The sequence below is a fragment of the Cyprinus carpio genome, chromosome B15, assembly GCF_018340385.1.
Source record: "Cyprinus carpio isolate SPL01 chromosome B15, ASM1834038v1, whole genome shotgun sequence".
NCBI classification, from domain to species: domain Eukaryota; kingdom Metazoa; phylum Chordata; class Actinopteri; order Cypriniformes; family Cyprinidae; genus Cyprinus; species Cyprinus carpio.
The window spans coordinates 3,457,048-3,481,693 of NC_056611.1; the positions used below are offsets into that span (position 1 = coordinate 3,457,048).

The 24,646-nt window shown below is 41.7% G+C and overlaps 2 protein-coding genes across 2 annotated transcripts in view; both read right to left on the reverse strand.

The window, feature by feature from the left end:
- LOC122133870 (LIM domain kinase 1-like) overlaps nt 1–8,232 on the reverse strand; it is a 66,251-nt gene extending 58,019 nt beyond the window's left edge. Inside the window, 3 exon segments of the mRNA XM_042738866.1 lie at nt 5,737–5,836; nt 7,923–8,011; nt 8,207–8,232. Coding sequence (XP_042594800.1) covers nt 5,737–5,836; nt 7,923–8,011; nt 8,207–8,232 — 215 coding nt within the window.
- A 3,826-nt stretch (nt 8,233–12,058) lies between these two features.
- LOC109103901 (elastin-like) lies at nt 12,059–24,358 on the reverse strand. Its single transcript, XM_042738867.1, has 8 exons — nt 24,218–24,358; nt 16,013–16,076; nt 15,633–15,701; nt 14,662–14,721; nt 14,327–14,362; nt 13,535–13,582; nt 12,280–12,312; nt 12,059–12,165 (listed from the first exon to the last, which is right to left on the reverse strand). Exons 1-8 carry the CDS (start codon nt 24,356–24,358, stop codon nt 12,074–12,076), a joined length of 543 nt encoding a protein of 180 aa, XP_042594801.1. The 3' UTR covers nt 12,059–12,073.
- Between the last annotated feature and the right edge of the window lie 288 nt (nt 24,359–24,646).

The following is a 24,646-nucleotide window of genomic DNA, read 5'->3' on the forward strand; positions in this document are numbered from 1 at the left end:
TTAACTGCTGTTTGGCAAGGATATTTGCAATAAACTGGAAAGGATGAATTCAAAAAGATGTGGCATGAAAGAGGTAAAAACCCAGGAAGTGTAAAATTCCCCTGAAATCCCATTTGATCTAATCTGGAAACTCTGGCTCCACTTGTGCTGGCTCTCAGCTCGACCACAGGCGTCATGCGGGCCACAAGATCACCTTTATATAAAACACAACACAACAGCTAATCACCCAACAGTCAATGCCAGTTATCCCTGGAGATTTCCAAAAAAGGGGGGGAAGACGAGAGTAGGCAGCTGCCCCGCTCACGCCGTGTGATTTGAGTCTTATTGCATTCACAACACAGATCCGGCCCTCGCTCATTCTAAGCGGATCAGCGACAGTTCTGAGGAAGAAATCAAGAACCAATGATGCTCATCCCCTGGATAGGACGTGTCAGGACAATGACAGACGTGATGGAAAATCACCGGCTCCACACAGCTCTGTTGCGGTTTTCAGCGCTATAGGAATAGTTAGCTTCGCTTTGGACTCAGGACACACCAGAGAAAACAAGCAAAAGCCGCTGTGTTGAGGACTCTGAATATTGCATGAGCTATGTATCCAGACAACCACAATCTGACCAGTACTCCTCATATAGACCAGCTTTCAATCAAAATGACTGACTGCAAAAGTGATTATTTCATATACATTACTGTTGTCAAACAGTACCAGTCCTATGGTGCCAAGTCAATACTAAAATACTGAAAAAACCTGTTCACCGGTTGCATGAGCGCCTGCTTTCAAACACTCTCACGAGGGTTTCTATTGACAACGTGTTGTCTGCAGCATTCAATCGCAGAACATGCATTTAGTTTTGTTCAGTGTCGCTTTAACAAAGATTAAACCCAATGTAAACTATGAGAGTAATAGTGCAGCCTAGAACAGATTTTTTGATTAGAAATGGAAAGTTTTCAGTCAGTCGGTGAGCTTGAACTGTGGCTGAAACTGAAGTGATATGAGCTGATGATTAATACGCCTTCTTTTTTGTTTGGTTGCGGTAGTATAAAACCCCTTCATAATATATAAAAGTGATATTTGTATGCTGTAAAATAGAGCTGTGCATCAAGGATTGCAGTGTTAGTGCAATAGTCTCTGCCACCTGTTCTGTGTAAATGTGTTTCTTTGTTGTTGTATTACTTTCAATGGAACTTTTTAATGCAATGTTTGAAAAATCTAAGGATACATGTTTTAATGTTACTATTGAATGGCATTTAACTTTATGGGTTATTATTAGTGAACTGAAAAACTTATTTTATGAAATAAGATGCTGAGCTTATTTCTTGCTGTAATCGTAGTTGAAATTAAAAACAACACTAAAGCAGCAGCAATATTTTCACGCAACAGAGTCCAAATGAAAGAACAATACAGGTTGGATAAGCAGCCAGCAACTTGATTTCGCATGAGCATTCACAAGAGGTATTTTGGAAATAGTCTGGGTTGTTGTGGGTGTGTCAGTGTGGGGTACCACGATCTGTAGTGAACACTGTAACAGCAGCACAGTTCCTAAGATGCCCACCGCTGAACAAACCTGAGCTACAGCTACAGAAATCCTGTGCAGATTCTTTTAATTGCTTACAATTCAATATTTAGAGTGTTTTCCTCAGCAGCATGCAGACTTCACATGACTGTTGGGTTCCCAATCTCAGTTATCAGCCTCTACACAGATCAGTGAGTCCAACATCCCTCTCAGCGGTCATAATTGGGAAACGAAACACAGCAAAAAGCTCACAGAAATTCTTTCAACCACTGTTTGGATACTCCCTGTAGCAAGAATGTGAGCCAGCAAAAGCTGATTCAGCTTCAGTCTCCACATGCTACCTCAGTGAGGCGATTTAATTAAATTACACAAGAGAGGCTTTGAAATGATGAGGATTGTGCCTGGAAACAAGAAAACAGAATACACTAACAGGCTTCAGGGGTTGTTGTGTGTCCGAGTTCTGGGCAGTTTTTTGTCGTTTTACAATGTGTGGTTTGTTATAAATGGTAAGAAACAAGGCTTCTGAACATTGGCCTCACGCAAGACTGTGATTGAAACGCCGGCGCTGAACACAGCGAATCAGAACATGGAGACGAGGAAAACGCCGCCGGAAAAGAGGAAGGGCGGCGTCCCGTCAGATCAGGTCTCCCCTCCGACCTCCTCTCCACGGTGGCGAACGCGTCACTGAAGCGATAAATGCGGGCAAGTATCTCTGAGAAACAGGGACATCTACAGACCAAATGATCACAGACAGCTTACACAAGGGGACAGGAAAGAGCTCAGATTCTTTTTAATTGGTGGTCAGTCATCTATTAAAATCTTCTGCTACCCCCCTTCTGGCACAATCTCACTTGTCGAACCCATTAGAGTGTTTTCCTCCAGTGCCAGGCACTGAACTGATGAAACGTGAGACTTCCCACAGGATGTTTTTTGTGAAACAGAATTACGTAGCTGAATGGTTCTCCCAATTCAATCAGCTGTGCGTGATCGCTTTCGCTACATCAGGGAACGAGACCAATCTCTCCCACGGAGGCAAATCGGACCACACCACCTGAGATCATGTGAAACGGGACACACAAATCAGTGCTTCGGACCAATCAGACGCTATAGACAAGACTGTTTTGATCACGTGGACTGGGACAGTTCCGGGCAGCGTCTGATGGACGACATCGAGGCGTAATCAGGGAAAGGTATAGGAAGTAAGTGTGTAAAGATGTTAGTGCCGACAAAAACAACCAATTACCCAACCAAAAAACCGTGGATTAATAGCGATGTCGAGCAGCGCTTGTCAGCGCGGACATCCGCTTTTAAATCCGGAAACGCTGCTGATCAAACAAGCCAGTTACGTCTCCAGTCCATCAAACCGCAAAAAGAAACTACAAGAAAACAGAAGGAAGAACAATTCAAACCCCAGCGATTGCAAGACTGGCATGTGCAGGGAATCAAATAAAACCAGACTTTAAAGGGAAACAGAAGCTACTGAGAACATTGCCGCCCTCTCTACGGACGCGCTTAATAACTTTTATGGCTTCGTTTCGAGGCTCACAAACACGCCCACACAAGAGAAGCGCGCCAGAAGAGGTGAGTGCACTTCTCCGCTCTGTCGGGTGTAACCCGATCCTTCCGAGGGTGAATATCCGCAAGTGGCAGAGGGTTCCTGATGGCATCCAGGCCGTGGCTAGAGAATGCGATTACAGCTAGCCTTGGTGGTGTTTTTAAAGACACAACTGCTCCCTCTCTCTCTTTGTGGTTCCCTCGTTGCTTCAAAAAATCCACAAGTCCCCTACCAATGTAAGCAAAATAGCTTGAATGACAGGCTAGTTGTTCAACAATCTTCAGTAAGTGTTTGAGAGCTCGCCGAGACTACATCTGCTCTGTGCTCCTGCCCAGTGGATCCTGCTAAGCGCAAGGGCAAAGAAGGTGAGTTCATTAGCGTTACTCTGACGAAGGAAACGCAGATGCTTCACTCTCCACACTGCTCTCTCAGTAACCTGGAAAATAAGAACGGTTATGGTGGAGCACAATGCATGTGCAAAGACTACAGCCTCAGCATGTTTAAATGGCCATAGTGCCTCCCCATTGTTGCGAAGCTCCAGACATCTGGATCCCCTAAACAGGATATCTGTGCTTGGATCCAAGACTTCCTAACAGCAGAAGCCAGTGTTGTCGAAGCTCCAAGTAAAACTTTGCATTTTCGCGTTTTTTAACACCTGTTTTTCCTGTGTTTACTGTGTTGGATGTTGTTTGTACTAACCTGTCTACGATAGGACTGTACACGCTTGCGAAGCATCGGGTTCCTACGTCGCGGAACACGCAAACCGGACTTTGAGTTTCTTGAAACGCCGGGCGCTTTGTGATACAGACACCGCATCAGAGCCGGTGTCTGGGAGCGCCGGTGCAAGGGGCGATCCCGCCGGGAATGGAGGGAAAACGCCGCTACTCAAAGTGAGGAACGACCAAGAGAGCCGGTGGTGTCCTCGTCAGGACTTCAGACGTTCGTCCCCTACGACCTCCTCTACCATCCATTTTGCTGGGTAACGTTCAGTCACTGGACACCAAACTTGCGAACTCACGGGCACGTATACACTCATCCTGCCAGTGAGAAACAAGGGACATGCTGCAGCTATTTGCTGACGACAGAAGAACTGAGGATGTATGCAGTTTGGTTCCAGGACCCAGCATCGAGAGATCGTACGGGGTTCTCCTGGCATGCAGACGCCTCGGGCTGACATGCCTGGAACGAAAGAGCACACATCGGGAAACGCAAAGAGGTGGGGGCTTTGAGTTCTTTATCAACAACTTATTGGTTTGGGATGAAAGGAAAACCTACACTCTATGAACATCTTTCTGCTCCCCTGATACAGGAATTTCATAGGCCTTCAGTGTCGACCATCTGGCCCTACCGAGGGGATTCACATACATAATCACTCGTGAAACCCCTCAAAGCCAACACAGACCCGCACTCAGGAACTGTAGGGAATATTGTGCACGGAAACCGCGACAAAGATGCAGCTGATGGGGGACTTTAAATCACCAACTTCAGAACAAATAGCTCCGAAATATTTTGCCACATTTCACTTCAAACACGCAGTGGTGATCGTTTGCTACTGTGACACTGTGTGTACTGACTATCTGTATGTGATATTGCCTATTTTCACCGTTGAAGTCTGTATGGTTATATGTTAACGTTTGCAATTTCTGGTGCACGCTCCCAAGAATTCACTCACCAAGCAACATGTGCTGTGTGGTGATGTAGACAATAAAGGGACTGGATTGGACATTGACGCATCTCTTAATAATGTATTTGAATCATAGGATAAAATCATATGTATATCATATAGTTTCATCTCAGGATAATAGTCTTAACAATGAGTTCATCATATACAGGAAAAGAGTAAGACGAGCTGAAAATGTGTTAGACTATAGCTGGTTAGACTGCTGAGCTGCGAGCATCTGCCCAGCCCGGCCAATGAGAGCTCTGGAAGCTGGGAGTCTGTTTTATGGTGCATGAAAGACTGGCTCTTTGCATTGCTGAAAGATCTGGTGAGAGTGCGTCTGTAGACAGCGAGCGGCAGTATCATACGAGTTCGTTGTGGGGGATCTTTGATGAGACGTGACGAAAGGCTGTAAGGAACGAGATGGTCTGGGCATCTTAATGCACTTGACTGACCTTCGTGCGTGCGGCTGCTGATTTAGAGTACTCCAGGAGTCACTAACATTAAGAATTCTAATTCATGTGATGTGAATTAGTGGAAGTCCGAATGTGTATATAAATACCAATAATCTATGCAATTATTAGTGTATGAGACCCAATGTCTTACTCTGATAAGCACACACAATATTTGGGTAATTAAAATGAACCAATTTCTATTATTTTCATTTCATTTTATTGATAAACATGGTTATAAATGAAATGTATTTCCTATTGAATGCCATGAATAACCAACATTTCTCTTTCTGGAGCATGTGAAATGATCTGCTCTGATGGAGGTCAGTGAGTCGGGGGTCATCTATGTTGGGGGATCACTGCACTGTGTACGGCCCACGAGAACAACTCAGCAGAAAGGCCATTCATTTTATTTTCACCTCATCATTTGGACTCTAAACCCACAACTTGGGTGAAATCGTTGTCTTGGTGGTGTAGATCATGTAGCAAGTAGTTTTGGTGATGTGCAAACTCCAGGTAATGGAGGCGGCCCTGTCACGCTCCGGACGCAGCTCTTACCTGAAACACAGCGTGTGCCAGTCCGAGTCCAGGGCCTGTAGGTACTGCTGATCATAGATGTGCTGTCTGCAGCCCGCACACTCCGGCAACCTGCCGCCAGCTGCACACACAAAACACAGCACACACTCGCATCAGCACCCTGCACAGCTCATCCTGATACACAACGCCAATTCGTACTGCAAACAGAAGCATGTGCATTATCCACAGACAAGACTGAGGGTTTTAGTTAGCCAACGCAGATCATTTCAAGTGCTTAAATATTAAATGATGGATTAGTCTCTAACCAATATATGGTATTTCTCTAATATTCCTGTTCGACTTCTTTCTCTTTTTTTTGCACCATCTTTGTGGAAGTCAAATGGGATCCGTTTCAACTGTTGGGTTACACACATTCTTCAAAATATCTTTGGTGTCAGTTTGGGACACGTGAAACGGTCGTTTTTAACAGCATTTCAACTGTTTCCTTGTCTATTTAAGTTATGGAAGCAACAGCTTTTCCAGATGTAAACATCTAAAATGAATAAATAATAATATTATATAGAAATTTTTAGTTTTATATTAGTTCATCAAAAATAAGATAAATTTCATGAAATTCCACGTCTTACAGTTAAAATCTGTTTTTATGAATGAATTCCATGATTCCATTCATGTTTTCTGCATCGCGGAAAAAATCACCAGTGCCCTACTTAATGTAGCAAACGAAATATAATAAGCTCATTGTACGACACTGTTGTTTATTTACTTAGCATTGGGTCTCTCCCAGCTAGGTGACAACGTAGGCATGTAAATCACCATTCAACAGACCATAAAGCCACCACCGCAAGTGAATTTCCATAACAGGTGCGCTGTATATAACACTGAACAAACTACTGACATGCTTCAGGGGGGAGTTTAGGTGAGGAGTGTCAGCTGAAGGCTTGGCATTTCTTTATTGATGCTGTTAACACTGAAATGATCAAACAAACGGTCCTATATCAGCACAAGTGACATGATCATCTGTGTGCCATGCGTCTCCTACAGTGATATGCTCTCTGCCTGTGTGTGGAAGTCATGTATAAACTGGAGGTGTGTAATGGACTGTGTACGGAGTGTGGTTATGACAGATCATGTGTCTGACACACAGACACACACACACACACAACCCACACAAACATTGGTTTTATATGGTTGGTACAGGGGAATCTCCATAGGGCATAATGGTGTTTCTAATATACAAAAACTGTATTTGTCGCGATCAAGCCCTACCGCGCAACCTCAACCTAAACCCTAAAAACACCATTGTAGTATGTTTTTAAGCCTTTTGAACTTAGGGGACAGAGGCAGTGTCCTCATAAACCCACATGTCAGTGGCCAATGCTTCTGTCATACCCATGCTTAATATATACAAATGTGTCCCCAAAAACCACCCCAACCAGTGAACCACACACACACACACAGAGAGAGAGAGAGAGTTGAGAGAGAGACGAGAGAGAGAGAGAGAGAGAGAGAGAGAGAGAGAGAGAGAGAAAGAGAGAGAGAGAGAAAAGTTCCCTGTAAAACCACACACAAATGTACATGAGGGCAGATGGATACAGGATAACATCACACTAAATATGCAAAATATAAACAAAATACTAACATGGCACTTTGGACACGGTAACACAGTTGTAATAAGTTTGTAACAAGTGGTATCACAGCGCCATTGTACATTCCCAGTCTTTCTGGCCCATGACATTTCCAGAACTTTTCTGATTTTCCAGTCATCTGAGTCAATAGATTGTGTATTAATAGATTTAGCCTAAATGATTACATGCATCTTCAATTAAGAATCTCAACAGACAGACTAAAGTTTCGGCAAGCTTTTATCTGGAAACGCTAGATATCAAGTTTTTCGTGATGTGCTTAAAAACCATGGTAAACATCCCATAAACATGGTATTGGTGCATGATAATTGTATGCATGCACCAGTAAAAGCCAACCAGCTCAAAACCTCCTCTCTTTAAATCAGACAGCTGCTGAAGTGAACACAAGTGAAGGGATAGTGAGCATCTGAGGAGACACTTGAGTCAATGTTTCTCTCAATATTGCAGCAGCAGTGAGCACACATGTGCTTCTTCACAGGTCACGCTATAGCGACAACAAACACATCCTCATCCTCATCATCATCATCATCCTCAGCATCAGCAGTGTACACCAGACACACTAACCTTCCTCCTCTCCCATGCGTTCGTCCTTCCAGGAAGCAGCAGAGCAGCCCTCATCAACCTCATTCAAGCGCCGCGACAGAAGCTCCCATCTGCGAAGTCAGACGCGCTGGGAGAAAAGCGGGCGCTGGAGCTGCGCTGCAAAACAGCAAAGCCTCGCCTCATGAATATTACACGCGTCGCGTCGCGTCGCGCTGCTGTCTGATTAGCTTACGGCTTTGAGTCGGTAAGTAGGCGGGAGTCCGCTGGCGAAGCTTTGAGTGTAGTTTCAGTTTTTAGTTACGCGCCTGGGCGCTTCCCGAGCCTTGGCCATAGTGGGACTGCTCCAGACACATGAACACCAGCCCTGGAAAACACTGGCGCGCATGCGCTCGCGCTGTCTCCCTGATACCATTGTGACGCCGATTTAAAAGACAAGAAAGTAACATTTGATAAGAGCGCTTTTGAAGGACAACAAATGACAATATCCAGTTGTTTTTATTAATTAATATATATAATATGTATAATATATATATATCTATATATATATATATAGTATATATATATATATATATATAGCCTTCATAGAAAGATTGCAGCGCCCGTTTAGAGATGTCATGAATACAATTTTTTAAATGTTTTTGTTGTTTGTTTGTTTGTTTGTTTGTTTGTTTGTTTGTGTTGTATACAGTGTTTGGGAGTAACAGAATTAGTTAATTTAATTACAAAATAAATGAAACTGTAATCTGTTACAGTTACTGAGATAAAAATGTGTAATTAAACTACAGTTACTTATGAAAATGTTAATGACTACAAAAGGGGTTGCATCTGAATATTTTCACACACATACAGATTTAGTTGATTTCCTTTCATAAATTGCATTGACTGCTCTAAAATACAAGACACCAGTTGTCTCAGAACACATGCTTATTCAATAACTTTTATTTCCTATTTGGGTTTTATGTATAAGCTTTTTTTTTAAAGATGAGCTGTTTTTCCTAAGGCACTGTAACCCCTAACACTGTGTTTGGGATGTTGTTTTATAGAAGGTCCAGTCCTTGATTAGAAAATGGCTGAGCCTCTTTGGGACACTGTTGTAAAATTCTCTGTAAACACACCCCTGTGACCTCATTACTTCAGTATTACTGTTGCTGTGTGTTTATTTGATGAAATCAGGGTGTGGTAACTGTTTTATTAATGCAATAATCCACATGAAGCTGTGGTTAACAGACACGGTGTGTGTGTTTATCATTTTACACAATCATGCACACCAAGAACGCCATTTTTAATTTAAAATATTTTATTTATTTTTTTTCACTACTAGAGCAGGTAAAAATGCCGGGATTTCCGGGAACTAGTCGGAATATAGGTTGTGGAAAAAGTGCAACAGCCCCGCCCCTTTATTTAAATAAGATGGAAAACTCCCACGGCACAATAGAGGAGACCTGGTAGGGCTCACAGGCAGGTCAAATACAGCACCAGGTACATTAATACATGATAAAGTGTCTCTCCAGATGGATCGAAAAACAGTATCAACCAAGTATAGCAAAAACTGACACGTTATATGTTTGATAATACATTGGCTAGTGAGGCTTTCGGGACAGACAGACACACACACTGAGGAGATTTACAAACATCACCTACACAACACACACACACACTCACATCTTAAAATAGCACACACAGTTTTGCAAGTTCCACAGTGACTACAATGCAGAAGCTATTTAAAAGAAAGAAGTTATTGTCATATGATGTGTACAAACTCGATAATTGGACAACATGTCATGTTCAAATGGTGCAAAACAAACAACATAAGGCAAAGTAACCTGTTGTTAAATGATCCAACCTACGGTAAGCGTATGATATACATATATGATATATATATATAAACTAATTCTATGTGAATACACAGCGATTAAAGAAAACACATTCTTGGTCAAATGATGGAAGCACCTGTAGTCCCCGGGTCCGGGGAAAAACATAAGCACATCTTTTAATCTTCCAGGTTTTTAAACAAAACATACATAATGTACAAGTCAGAACTATGATTACTATTTTACAGAGTTACTTTCAGTTTGTTTCCTTCACCGGGACAGATACCAAAAACAGATGATTGCTATTAGACATAAGCTGTCATTCACTTCTGCTTGTTCTCAGCATAATCAGAGCAGAGCTCTTCATACTTCACACAGTCTGCGATCGCTGTCGCTGTCAGACGTTCTACCATCCACAGAGCTCTCTTAGCGTAAAATGTGTTGTTTCTATGTCTGCAGTATGCATTTGCACACATATTATTGCGGCCTGTTTTTCAAGCGTCTCAAATCAGGAGATCAGATTTGAATCGAAGACACTCACTGATGCTTCATGAAAGCCTAAATCATCTAGAGGGGGTGAATCTGTCTCACAGAACATGTCAAGAACATGTCACGGGTTTCATCGCAACAAATGAAAAGAAATTATATATTGTCATGAAGAAAATGAAAATAATGTTAGAAATAAATTCACTGCAAAAGTATTTATACATCATGGAAGTATTACTGCCTTTAAATAAAACACTTTTTTTTTTGTATTACAGTAATGAGAATAAAATATTACCATTGAGAATAATTGATAATTACAGAAGAAAAAAAAAGTAAAAGCACCAAAATCATTAGAATTTTGGTGGGAAAAGTGTTTAATCGAAAGAATCTGTGCTCTTAAAGCAGACTTAATTTTCTTTATGCAAAATATAATTTCTTTTATGTGTGTGTGTTTAATTGAGAGAGAGAGAGTCACCCATGAAGCACTGTAGTTATAAAGCTGCGGAAGGCAAACCCCTGAGCTGAAGCACAGCCAGACGTGAAGTATTTCAATCAGCAGAATGACAGGACGCTTTCACTCATGAGTCAGCGAGGACGCTGGGAGATGTGAAAGAGTCAAGAGCGCCAGATCGTGACTGCATCTGATCAAAAGAGCTTCGGATGGTCTCAGAAACATCCACAAATAAGAGGTCGTGGTTAAAACGTTTGCAGTTACACAACAGCATTGCCAGCTAATCAACCCGGTTATAATAGGAAACAGTAAGGGTGATGGAATGTGCCTTAGGATTGGAATTATTTTCACAAAAACACTAGATGGATCGGGGATCTGGATTTGGATTTGTTACAAATACTTAATATCAGTACAAAACATAACACTTGTGCATGTTGGGATTGTTTGTTTGAGTATCAAAAGTACATTCTGGAGCATGCAGTAGCACCATGTTTCTTGAGGTCACTTCACATCTCAAGCGATCCTTTACTTTCTCCTCCTCCCGCAGTATTTTCCTTGGCAGCCGTCCTCCTGCAGAACAACACCACAGCTTACATTAAATAATATCTCTTCTTCATTTGTGTGAATGAAGATTAAGGAAAGTCGGCTGGGTTTTGAAATGGCATGAGGGTGATGACAGTTTTCATTTTGGGTGAGCTATCCCTTGAAAACGTGAAATGACAAACACACCGAAATAAATTCATGAAGTTCAACAAGAAAAAAAATGTTTAAAAAAATGTAACCGATTTTATCCATCAGAAATTTGCCTAATTCATATCAGAATGGAGTCTGAATTCAATGCGGAAAGATCCTCCAGAGCATCTCAACTACTTTATGACGTCCACCAGTGCGGCTCTGTTTTATAAACTCACATAACAGCAGTCTTAAGTCTCTGGGGTATATTTGTAGCAACAGCCAAAAATACATTGTATGGGTCAAAATTAACGATTTTTCTTTTATGCCAAAAAATCATTAGGATATTAAGTAGTTAAGATCATGTTCCATGAAGATATTTCCTACCGTAAATATATGAAAACTTAATTTTTGATGAGTAATATGCATTGCTAAGAACTTCATTTGAACAACTTTAAAGATGATTTTCTCAATATTTAGATTTTTTTTTGCACCCTCTGATTCCAGATTTTCAAATAGTTGTATCTCAGACAAATATTGTCCTCCTAACAAACCATATGTCAATGGAGAGATGATTTATTCAGCTTTCAGATGATGTAGAAATCTTGACACTTAAGTCTGGTTTTGTGCTCCAGGGTCACACATGCTCATGTACATCTTAACTTCAGTAGAAGTAGGCCAGTGTTTGGTGTGATTTAGGATCAGGACGTTTAGTTGAGGACAGCAGAAATGAGATCAGTGATTATGAGAAATCAGTGATTATGTGGTGGCGGGATTAATCTCGTACCTCGATAACCTGCTCCCAGGAATCCCGTCAGTCCACCTCCGTATTTGGCTGCTTTGGCTGAGGAAAGAAGCACACGAAATACACATTAATCAAAGTGACCAAATGAGCTCAACAGTCCATCATTCTACTGCATCTTCCAGTGATGTTGTAAGGGTTTTTAAGAGCGTTTGCCTTGTTGTGGTGACAGTCCTGCTCCATATCCTCCTAAAACACAAGAAATCATTGTATTATGAGCTGTTCAAACCACATGAGTGACAGTGAAATGTGGCATTGTGTCTAATTAAGTAAGTAAAGCGAAGAATAACTGTGTGAAGTAGATGCCAATAGGAACTGTGAGTAAGCCAACAGACAGCGTCCGGATTACTGTTTGTTCCAGCAGGAGATTTATGCCCAGCTGTGACCAAGAGCATCTGGACGGAAATAATAATAAAGCCACCGAGGCACTCTACGTCGTGATTATATAATAAGTAACACATAATAGCGTGCTGTATGACAGCAGCTTGAGTGTGTGTATTAGCAAGCACCGAGAATCACATTATAGTCAGAATGCAAATACACCTTCCATGATATTTGCACTTCAAGCCAGTGCTTTTCATAGTGAGTGGATTTCAGCAGTTTTTCAGCATATTGCCTGTCAGGATATGCTGTTTAGAGGGGTCTTATTATGAGGTTATTTTTTTTCCTTATGTTTGTGCATGAGAATGATTAAGTTTACAAAGCACAAAGTCAATCCAATGTCATTCTCTATGTATATCAGCAAGCACTGTTTCTGAACTCCCTCAAACATCTAGACTGTAGTCCTGAGTTTTCTTTCATGAAGTACTCATCACAGTATCCCACCTTTAAATAAATCCCACCCAAGACATATGCTAAAAAACAAAAGTGGGCAAGGCCTGGTTGAGTTACATTAGTAGTGTGTCGTCACCATTTCACAGATCTAATATACTGATACACACGAAGCTGTTTATGTTCACAGACATAACCAACTGTGTTTTTATGTGACGTCTGTGTGTTTTTCACATAACCTTGCATGTTTTTGACAGCTGATGCAAAACAGACGGATTTCTGTGCACTCAAAAAAAACTGCATATCAGAAGTTTAAACTGACAATGCATGCAAGAAATAAACTGATGATGACAAAGAACTGCAATATGCATTTAAGATAATAAAAAACAGCTGTTTTGATTATTGCCACTAAGTCACAGGCTCCTCCCTCTTCTGGAAAGGGGGTTGGGGAGCAGCAGCTCATTTTAAAGACAAACACACATTTTGAGCTGAAAGCTTCACAGACACTTTCAGGGAACACTTGAGACATCTTATCAAACGTACAACGGCCCTCGAAATGGGAAATTAACTACAGAGGGGCTGAATTCTATAAGGAGTTACAATATGAATTTAGCCTTGGGTTATTTCTATAAAATGATACCTGGATATGCTTGTGGATATCCTCCATATCCTCCTGGAGCTACACCACCTGTAGGAAGAAAAGACACAAAGATTTAGATCTGTAACTCAGTTGATCTATAACACAGATTACAAGTTATAATGTATACTAATCCTAAGTATAGAGGCTTTAGTATCTTGGCAAATTAAAGCACAGATTGAGATCACTTCGATCTCTTCTGAAATGCCATTGGACACAAATGTAAGAGTAATTTAGTCTTTTTCTCAGGAGAAACGTCTTTTGTTGTGACTGTGTTGTGAATACAGCGAGTATTCTGGCAGATGGTTTTGGCTGGGTTTGCAGTGTATCTGCATAAGCAGAAAAGCCAATTGAGGAAGATGTTCTGAAAGGACGGTGCTTGAGAGAACACAGTGACACCAAACCATTGCTCAAAGGACCAGTACAAACCCATGATCTCATTGTGTGTGTGAGAGAGATTACACAAGTGTGTTACTGCTATGAGTGTGAAAGTACATGTGTCGTGGGCAGGACAGAGGGGTTTTCTTGACTGGGGGATTCTGGTTTTGAGAGAGTACCAGCATGTCAAAAGACCAAAACAATCATTCCTGTCACTGTTAACAGAGTCACATAATTGGCAGAGCTCAGCACCAGTAAAGGCCCACTTCGCGCACTATTTCTATAACACCTCTCCTCATTTTACAGTAAAATTGGTCTATAGCACAAAATATATAGACAATTCAAGAACATGTATAGATGCCAATTAAGATCTGTGTGAAGCAATCATTCTTTGTCCCAGATAATGCTGGGCCTCACCTGGCTGTGCGTATCCTGTACCCAAAGAGCCATAGCCTGTTGACAGAGTTAGATGTTAAACACTCAGCACAATCATAGCTCACACAATTTAGAGGACGAAAACAAAAACCCACAATGAATATGTTGTACTTGTTAGATGCATTTCCCTACTCTTCCTCTACAATTCCCCAGCAGAGAAGGCGTGCTGTTATTGAAGCTTCAGTGTTAATCTATGGTCATGGGCAGTGCATTTGTTCTTGGGAAAAATCTTTGAAAATGAATTTGCAATGCTTTTGAAGTACAGTGTGGAGTCGGGTTGCAGAACATTAATTTTTTTGTATGCTTTCTTTTGCTACCTGGTTTAGGGTGGTTTAGCAACCGGCTCCCCACACCAACACCTGCTGGATACCCTCCACCTGCAACAAGATGATCGCATGTCTTTAACAACAGCCCACTAACACAAGGGAAGCTATTTCAGTAGTATGTTCAGTATTTTGACAGAAAATGGTGTGCGTGTGTCATGGCACAGAGTCAGGGCCGTCCTTGTAGAGTACATCACAACTCATGAGATATTATATATATATATATATATATGTATATATATATATATATATATATATATATATATATATATATATATATATAAAAATTTGCTAATTTTGGTAAAATGATCTATCCTCAACACTGCATTACAGGATCTGCACTCCCTGCTAACCTTTGGAGTATCTTAAAGTTAAGTCTAAATTACATTGGCTATCCTTTGGGACTGGGGTACCTCAGGGTTTGATGCTTGGGGCCCCCTCCTCTTCCCCGATATATGCAACATTTAAGAGATCTCTTATTACCCTAATAGAAAGATTTGGTTTAAGCAATACTCTGCAGGACTGATGTTGGCCAACCCTGTAGTGCAGGAAAATCACAACCTTCCTATCTGAGCAAATGATGCAGAATATAGTGGCATATTTGGTTTTCAATCTTACACCTCTGTTTAAGACGGCACATCCAAGGCACTGATATTTTTGATCAGGTTCTGGAGCACCCTCCTAACTTCACTAACCAAATGCAAAATCCTCCCTACAGAAGTCTGTATTTAGACAGGCCGAGTGCCTTCACACCTTCAAGAAAAAAAATTGAAAAAACCTGCACCCTTCCAAAAGCATTTGACTCCCAGCTGTTAATGCACTTGCACACATTTTTATTCAAACACCGTGATATATATGCATTGAAAACACTGCAACCTTAATATTGTACTTTTAGTACTTTTCAACCTACAGGAACACTGCTAATGATCAAGTATTAAGTAATTTGGTGTTGCATTACATCTCACCTGCTCCAGGTACAAGTCCTGCCCCTCCAACTCCCCCTACACCTGGGACACCGCCTGCTCCTCCAACACCTGCACCAAACACACACATACACACACACTGGGTCTAGGAGGGTGCTGTCAGCATACAGTCAGATCCTGATTTGAGAACTCTTCTAAGCTTGCTTGAGCATGATTTTCTAAACAAATGCCAGGTTCAGACGTTATTCAAAATGTTATACATTTACATTTGAATCAGAATGTGTATATATATATATATAATATATAATATATATATATATATATATATATATATTCTATATATATATATATATATATATATATTCCTGCATGTTATAACATGGCCGGTGTTGACCACCCCTGGTACAGTTATATGATCTCACCAGGAGCTTTCAGAGGTTTGGCTCCAGGTAATACACCAGTTCCCCATTCCAGCTGCTCCCAGTGCTACCAGGAAATGGCCTAACACTGAACAGTGACAAAAGAAACATTGCAGCATGATTTTGACTTGGGTAAGTGTTTTTCTTCAATGTGTTTTTGTCTTTAATTTTTGATGAACTTATAAGTCACTGTCCATTACCATATCATATTGGTCTAAAGCCCACACCAGGACCTGTAAATACACAAGTGTACTTTACACTGAAGTCAAATAGAGGTGCCTATCAAGGTGAGTGGTCATACTTCCAGGCGTTTACACTTACACTTCCTGAGTTTTACACCAGTGGGAGATTGTATAGAATTCTGTTTTTTCACAGGTCATTATTTATCTGTTACAACTATGCGTTTGCTGAGTTTATAGATCAGGACTTTTTTATACCCTCACACTGAAAGTATTTTGGAGGATGATAGCGTTAATATCAGATGCATCATGATACTCTAGACTGCATTATGACATATTCAAGTATTACAACAGTCAAAAAATATAACATGGTTTTACCATAGTGGCTGTCTAAGTAAATAAAAAGGTTAGTGTGGAGTTGGCATTATCTTTGTTTTTTTTAATATTCATTGAAATCACACAGATGATATGAGGACAAAGAACTTTGTCACAAGTGCTTTTACCCCGCCCCCAAGAGGTATAAACTAAGTAAATGCACACATTTAAAAAAGATTATTTTTCTGAATATTTTGTCCTTTCTATCAACAACTATAGAGCTTTGGACTGTCAGTTTGGTCTTTGATTATTTATTTAATTTTATTTCTTTTATTTTTTAATTGGGTGATCCCAAAGTAAATTGGGCAAATGTCAAGGTAGTCATGGAAGTCAGGTGGGTTTGCCAGGAAATGATACACTGAGCCTCACAGATCAGGATGAATGATGTATCTTGAATGCCAGGACACATAATTCAAGGTAAGTCACACTCCAGATTGTCTACATGATGTTATCTGTACGACATTACGCAGCTCCATGTTTATAAACACGCTTCATTCAAACACAGAGACACCCAGATGTGTGAGCTGCTGGACACACTACTTCACAGTGCTGGTAAACGGCCTGCAATCTATCTCTATTTGTACTCACCAGCACTCAGGCACTTCTTTGCGCACACACCTAAGTCACCAGGAAAATGACATGGTTATCAGCGTAAACATCTACAGTCATGAAATGAATGCACAAACACAGCCCCAAACATGAATACGACCCCCAGTGTTGTCCAGCAGTGACCCCAATTCTGGGTCATTCTGCATGAAGGGAAACGGTAATCTTTTGAGCCCTAAGGAGGACTGAGTGATTTAATAAACATGGAAGATTCTAAAGTAGTTTTGATATAGCTAATCTCATTAATGACTACTGGGATTTAGGGGGTTATACTGAAATTAAACTAAACTCATTCGACCCTCACTTGTATGTTTATTGAAACAGGAAATATCACTGTTTGTGTCGTTTTCAAGATGTTGAAAGGCATGACCTTGTTCTTATCACCCGTACACGGAAGCTGAATGTAAAAACTAAATCTACTTGTGGGTATCCAGGCTGTTTATTACCCACTCCAACACTGACTTTCAGCCACACAACCCAGGGTTGGCCCCACAACAAAGAATAATTTCATCAGTATTTCTATATAGTGCATGATATTATATATATATATATCCTATATATATATTTTTTTTTTTTATATATATATAACATATATATTAACATGGACAAAATGGGGACAGCATCCTGAGAATGATCCCCCTCAACAGGTGATGAACAACAGACTCGGAATGGGTCGTGCCAGCATACAAATGACAGTATATAATTTAATACACAGAAGACTTGGAAGCTCAGGGTGCCACAACATTCACCTTTAAGCGTCACCCCGCAACTGGATGGGATGAGAGTGTAAGAAAAACGAAAGGCCAATAAACTGAGCACAAGATAGATGTGTGTGATTAGTCAACTGGGGTTGGTTCATGACCGATCTGCTCGTCTTTGATTGGAGTAAAACTATATACAGGTATTTATGTTAAAATTTCCTAATGAAGGCATCCCTTACTGTGTCGATCTCTGCGTGATTTTACCTATAAACCAGTGGTGACCCAGACAGTTTTAAGTTTGAGTCCCCTATGCTCCGAACTGAGCAGTTCCCTGCACCAGTGTGGCATACACTATTTGCAAACTACAAACATGGTGACAAGAGGACCATAGTTTACAAAAAAAAAAAAACTGCTACATAGTGTCAAAACAGACCTGAGATTTTGGGTCAGAATGTCAAGTGAAGATAAACGAAACATTAGGGGTCAATGCAGGAGGCAGAGGAGCTCATGTGCATGTGTCCTTGCCTAATGTTGAGAGTCGGACTCCACATTCGAAGTGTAGTTCGAAGTCAGGAATTGGTGGGTGGGGGGATTGCATGACAGTTCTCTCGTTCCAGAATAAATAATCCTGCTACATGCAGTGTCAAGCAATCGAACCCCCACTGCTCCCCGGAGCCGCAGAAAATGCAGCTGAGGGTGTGGTTCAATTGGTGGTCAAGGTGCAGAAGATTCTCTGACAGCACAAAAGGGTTAGCTGGGAAAATGAATGGGAGCACATTAATGCTGTTAATGGTCCCATACAGAGGCTGACTTGTCTGGCTTTCACTTTCAACTTTTTAGACAATCTAGACAACACATTTGTACATGCAACCAGTAGGATCTTACTGGTGGCTCAGTGGCCTTGCAGTTGCTACAATAGCCGTCGGTCCTGCCAAGAAACAACATTTGTCCAGCCTTCAACCCCTTGCAGTTTAAATTTGATAGGCTGGCAGCATAGAGGTGAGCTAGCTCAGAGGCCAGCGGAGGACGGAAACCAGAGGGCCGCTGCCATAACAGGGCGTGCATTGTGGGATGAAGGAAACAAGCTTGAAAAACTAGGGCTCAAATGTTGATGAGCCATGGTGGGGGGGGATACCAGCACGCTGACAGTGGAAGCACGATCAGTTACAGCCCTCGGGGAAGTGAGAGGCGGGGGCTTATACAAGTGATCAGCAAACATATACCTACAGTAATATTATTATCTGTAAGAGTTTGCCATTTTATCCTCTGAAACCACAAAACCATGTAAATATACTGTGTGCCTCCCCCTGTTTTTCAACGTAAAAATAACAAAAACAACAGAAACATAATCAAAAACGTCTAGACAAGCTAGACAAGATATTTGGTGGTTGTGCTCTTCAGTCATACGCAATAGTCCTGGAGATGACCGGTATTACCATTCAGACAGTGACAGAAGCTACATCTAGATGGGGTTGGTAAGTGCCCTATGTCCAGCAAGCTGTTTAGGCTAGTGCATGCCTGCACACCATGGGTGGAATGGCTCAGGGAAACTAGGATGTCGGGAGAGGTGGTGGCTTAACCCTGCGGCAGTTCGTCAAGAGGTACATCAAACCCACAGACCTTGCCCTCCATGCCACCAGTACAAGCAGAGATGACCATGATTGTAGTGGCTGTTCAATGGCGAGCCCATTGGGATTGCTCATTCTCCCACAGTGTTTTGGCTAAACCTGCCACATCTAGTGCATTGGGAGGCAGCAAAACTGTAGTTGACTTTTTGTTCGACCATTCTCTGCAAAACACCATTTTTGTATGTTGGTTGTTAGAGGGGTTTCAATACACAGTTTTGCAGTTTTGCAATTATTTGGGGAGGCACCGTTTGGGTTTTGGAGCACAAGAATTGCGCGTCTCTTTTTGAGCAAAGGAGTTTGGCTTCTGTGGGACACTCTGTCTGCATGCTTTTTTTTGCTGATAGTGACAGCTCCTGGGAGGTTCTAGCAAGTGTAAGGCAGAATGAAGTAGGCGTATGTGCTCATCGCCCTATGCTAGCCAGCCCGAGATTTGTTTCTTAGACCTAATGGTTCCTCCTGGTAGGCCCTCCATGGTAGATTGCTCTCTCAACTGCAGGGCTTAGTCAAGACCCTGGCCTGAAGCAGTTGAAGTTATGAGTTTTTGCCTTTGCCTTTGCCTAATATTTTTAAAATCTAGTCAATTCCTAGTAAATTTTTGATTGTTAAGGCTCCCTCTACTAGAAAAGTATATGTTCTGAGAGTGGCAGCCTTTCGCATCATAGTGTAAGCAGCATCATTTGGTATCCAGTCCCACTGCCTTGAAATTTCCTCCAAGAAAAAACTTCTGGCTATCGTGCAAGATCTAGCAACAGTACTTTCATTGTGGGAGTCTACTCACTCCCTAATTTCCCTAATTTCCCGTGGTTTACATGGGATCAGTGATGGCCTGAGATGCCTTTCTGCCCAGCGAGATCTGTCTTCTTGGATCTTTATCAGACAATCTTGGTTGAGCCTCAAGAGTCAGTGTCTGAGGACTGTCCTAAGTTCAGGTGTTACTGAATCCTGTTATGTCCTGGAGATCAGCCTACCTGCAGGGTTCAGTTTCCACCCCTGTTCAAAAGGGGCACTTGTGCCCCCCCCGGTAATTACACACAAGCCCATATGTTCGCCACGAGTGGGAGGGTGTACCACTCGGGTGTATTAGCAGTTCTTCCATTGTGTTGGTCAACAGCACTTTATGGAACGCATAACACTTGAATGTCCCTTCATTTCCTTGATAGGGAATGAGATTGTGCGCGTCTCCATCAGACGCATCATCGCCTCGGACCACTTACGGCAGGCCAGTTGCACCTCCTTTTCCTGTTTCCATGCACTTCCTATCTCCTGAGGTCCGGTGACCGTGCTGAGAGTGGCCTGTTTATAATGTGGTGGTATGAGGGGTAGGATTAACTCCCCCCCGTCCTTCTTAGATGCACTATGTCACGGGTGACGATCTTCATTACCAGGCTTAAGGTGTGCTGGGGTAGTGCGGTAGCATATTCGCTCCTTCTTTATAGGACTGGTGTGGGGGGGTCCTCATGCCACAAAAGCTTGGCCTTATCCTCCCCCCCCTTCCCATTATTTTGTGTTTAGATAGGGAGCAATACCTTCCTCTGCCCCTCCCATCCATCTGTGTTTCAGCTCACTCATACCCAGTGACACATACCAGGGGTTCGATAGGGTAACATTTTCACCCTGTGCCGTCCAAGCTAAGCTAAAAACGCTCGGTATTTGGTGCGCCGTGTCCCCACCATTAGCACTACCCACCTTTGAAATACGACACATCAGAGCGTTATACTACAATTCGCGGCGCCGCATATCCCGCGACAGGAAGGTCGTTTTCCTATAGACACAACTGCTTTTGTCCCTCTGTTATTTGCACTTGTGATATTGCGTTTAGTTAGTAGCCTAAGTTGTGAGATTATTGCGTTATGCCTTTCGATATGCACTCATGACTCGTCCAACGTACACATGGCGTCTTCGCTCCCAGAGCAAGGATGTGCACGGTAAATGTATATGCTCAATACAAGCATGAATTTAGCAGGATTTCTCGTGAGGGTTAGTTTTAGGGGGTATGGGGTATTTGGGGTCATTCGATTCCCCCACAGACTATCAGACCACCTCCGAAAACACTATGTACGGAATTACTGTGTGATCACGGTGCTAAAAAAAAAAATAGCTCCACACAACACCTTGCATGTTGTAGTAGAGTTTTAACCCCTACACCGACGCGCTTCTTGCCATCCGCAATTCTCGGCCGTAAGTGCACCGTTGATACGTCATACGTTTCATGACGACAGCACCTGCCAACGCGATACTGTCAGATATTTTTCATGACGCTACCCCGCCCCCGGCCCCGCGTTGAACTTTAAAACGTAACTCTAGGTCGTAATAATGCTGCCTCGGACGAACGACCCTATTTTTTTTATTTGGGCATTTTTGTCGTTGGCCCAGGGACACAGGCTGGCAACATTTTGTTACTATAAGGACATAGAAGGGGATGCGCATTGATTTATAATCTGGACTTCTTTATTATATTAAAGGCTTTAGTCTATGAAATCAGGGCTATGTTTCATGTTTGTGTAATAATGTAATTCTAGACCCCAACTTCACCAATCACCATTATTTCCGTCTGTACTTTAACCTCTTGGAAGAAAATCTGTTTCTAGAAAAATCCGTACGTGATTTGACAGTGAGCTACCCTCTATCTCTATCTTTCTTTGGCAAAGCAACTGAAAGGTAATAAATAGTGACATTAGAGATTGCTCACTTTATCAAAAGAAGTCCGTTTGGGATGTACCCGGTAAAGCCAGTCACTCCAGGAGCCCAGAGGTTGGAAGCTGTTTGCTGCTGGAACAAACACATTAGGCTCAACTCAAGCATGGACATATTATGTGCTTCCAGGCATGTTGGTTGCGAGGTACAGCCTATCTGTTGTACCGGGTTGGTCCCACTTGGTGCACTTCACGCTCGGCTCAGCATCCAGTGAAATCACAGGGAACGACCGGCATAGCCAGTGCCACCCGGTACAGACAAGCTAAGTCACCAACAAGGTGTTTGCTCCAGGAACTGGCTTCCAGTTCCAGTGATCCCAGTGCCTTGCAGACACTGGGAAGAAGTGCAATCAAGTTGGGTCCATTATGGCTGCTATTACTTTATTAAACCCCCGGTTCAACAGGTTATGATATGGAGCAGAGCTTGTTTAAGAATCGATGAATCTATATATATCTGACACTACCCTGTACCATTTTTGAGGAGGTTTGTATTCCACCAGGATATCCTGAAAAAACGTGAAATGGTTCCTATACTTGGATTGCTTACGTGACCATTATGGTACCTCACACACTTCGATGAGTCTACCTGACCTGTTTGTGGGTCATTTGAATCACAGTACTTCCCACCCCGTTGTGGCTGCTAGTTGGTGGGTCACTAGGTCCTGTATAGCCAGAGTTCCGAGCGTGTTTGTATGTTGCGTGTGTCTCCGCGGAACCAGGTTACTGTACGAACCTTCTCCCGCAACTCCTGCATTGGGCAACACATGGCACCAGTTCATCTCATTGCCACATAGTTTGCACTAACACCCTCTTTACCTACAGTTGTTATCCGTGATGCTTATTGAAACAATGTACAGGCAGCTGCCAGGACTAGTAATTTTGTGTAACACTTGAAGATTATGAGGACACATATTCACTATTAACTATTAAAGAGTTTTCCCTCAATAAACTTTTAATTTCACGCTGGTTTTTGATAGTAAGTAATTTAGTGGACTTTAGGTAGGTGGGTAGGAGTTTAAGTGGATCTAGAATATGGTCAGGCCATTACAATATATGCTTTTATAGTCTTCTTTAAACAGTCAATCTGCCAGTCACATGCATGCCGTACTGCAAGCCACTAGTTTAGTGAATTGAGGTTCCCTAATCTAAAGTGCTATGGTAAGTTTATTGTAATCAAAAGAGGATGGGGTCAGCATTTTCTATTAAATGTTCATAATTTTGCTAACAACAAACATTCTTTTCTCTTATCCTCCTCCTCTACTAAGTCAACTTTCTTAGTGATTCCTAGTTTCCCATAGTCAAAATACTGAAGTAAGGATATTGGGCAGTAATGTAGTGGGTTATATTCTTTCATCTGATATTTGGTTTACTTGCATATCTGTCACTACTTCCTTTATATGAAAGAAATTACGTTTTTAACGATTTAATTTGCTCTTAATAGGTAGACGTGGTACTTTTAAATCCCCCCCCTCCTCCGATGTTTTATTTATATCATGACGTAGGCTTCGTAACACATCGAGTAAATATGATTGCTAGCATCCCCAATTTCCATTCTCAAAGGACGCTTATTCACTTGTTTTGGTGTCAAAACAGTTAAGTATTAGAGAGAACTGAAACAATAATAAATAAAATAAAAAGTCACATCTTAACATTTTATTTCCCTTTGTCGGCAGATTATTTTTTACAATCTGTATCTCTCACATATCTTTCGGAGGTTTCCGAACTCCTTGTTTCCTGGTGACACGATACCATGCCATATACCATAAATTACTATTTTAGAGTGAATTCTCCCAGATGTTTAGAATCTACAATTTTTATGAGTATTTATGCTTTCTCATTGTTTTATTTTTGATATTTTCAGGTCTAATTTACTAATATATTGTTTGTGAGGAGACTTCTTTAGATGCCAACAATAGTCGAGATTGTAAATTTGCGTAAAGCAAAATGATTTCTTCGCACTCAACTGGCTCTGCCAATCGACTGTACTCATGTTAATGAGTAAAAATAACCTCCGGGGGTACACCACCTGGTTACACCCACGTGGTAACACCACCTGGTACTCCACCTGGTACTCCACCTGGTACTCCACCTGGTACTCCTGCCCATGGATGAGATTTGTCATTAAAATCACGACGAAACAGAAGTAGTGACAGATCTGTATTTCCATTATGCCCATTCAAATGTAGAGGACTATAATAAAATAAGAATGGTTTTGTATTCTGGCTCGGATGTTGATTGGATGTTGATTGGTGTGTCGTGGCTCTCAAAAAGAAAGCCTGAAGAAAGACCCGGATAGAGTGTAAGAGAAATCATCGCATACGTCGCCTGAGATAAGACTGGTTGATCTTCCAGTTAAGACAATGGTTTCTTCAAAGCCTGGTAATAGGAACCTCATTGACCTACCGGAGTTTGTATGGTCTTTTTTATCTGACACATGTTGCATTTCAGTTCTACC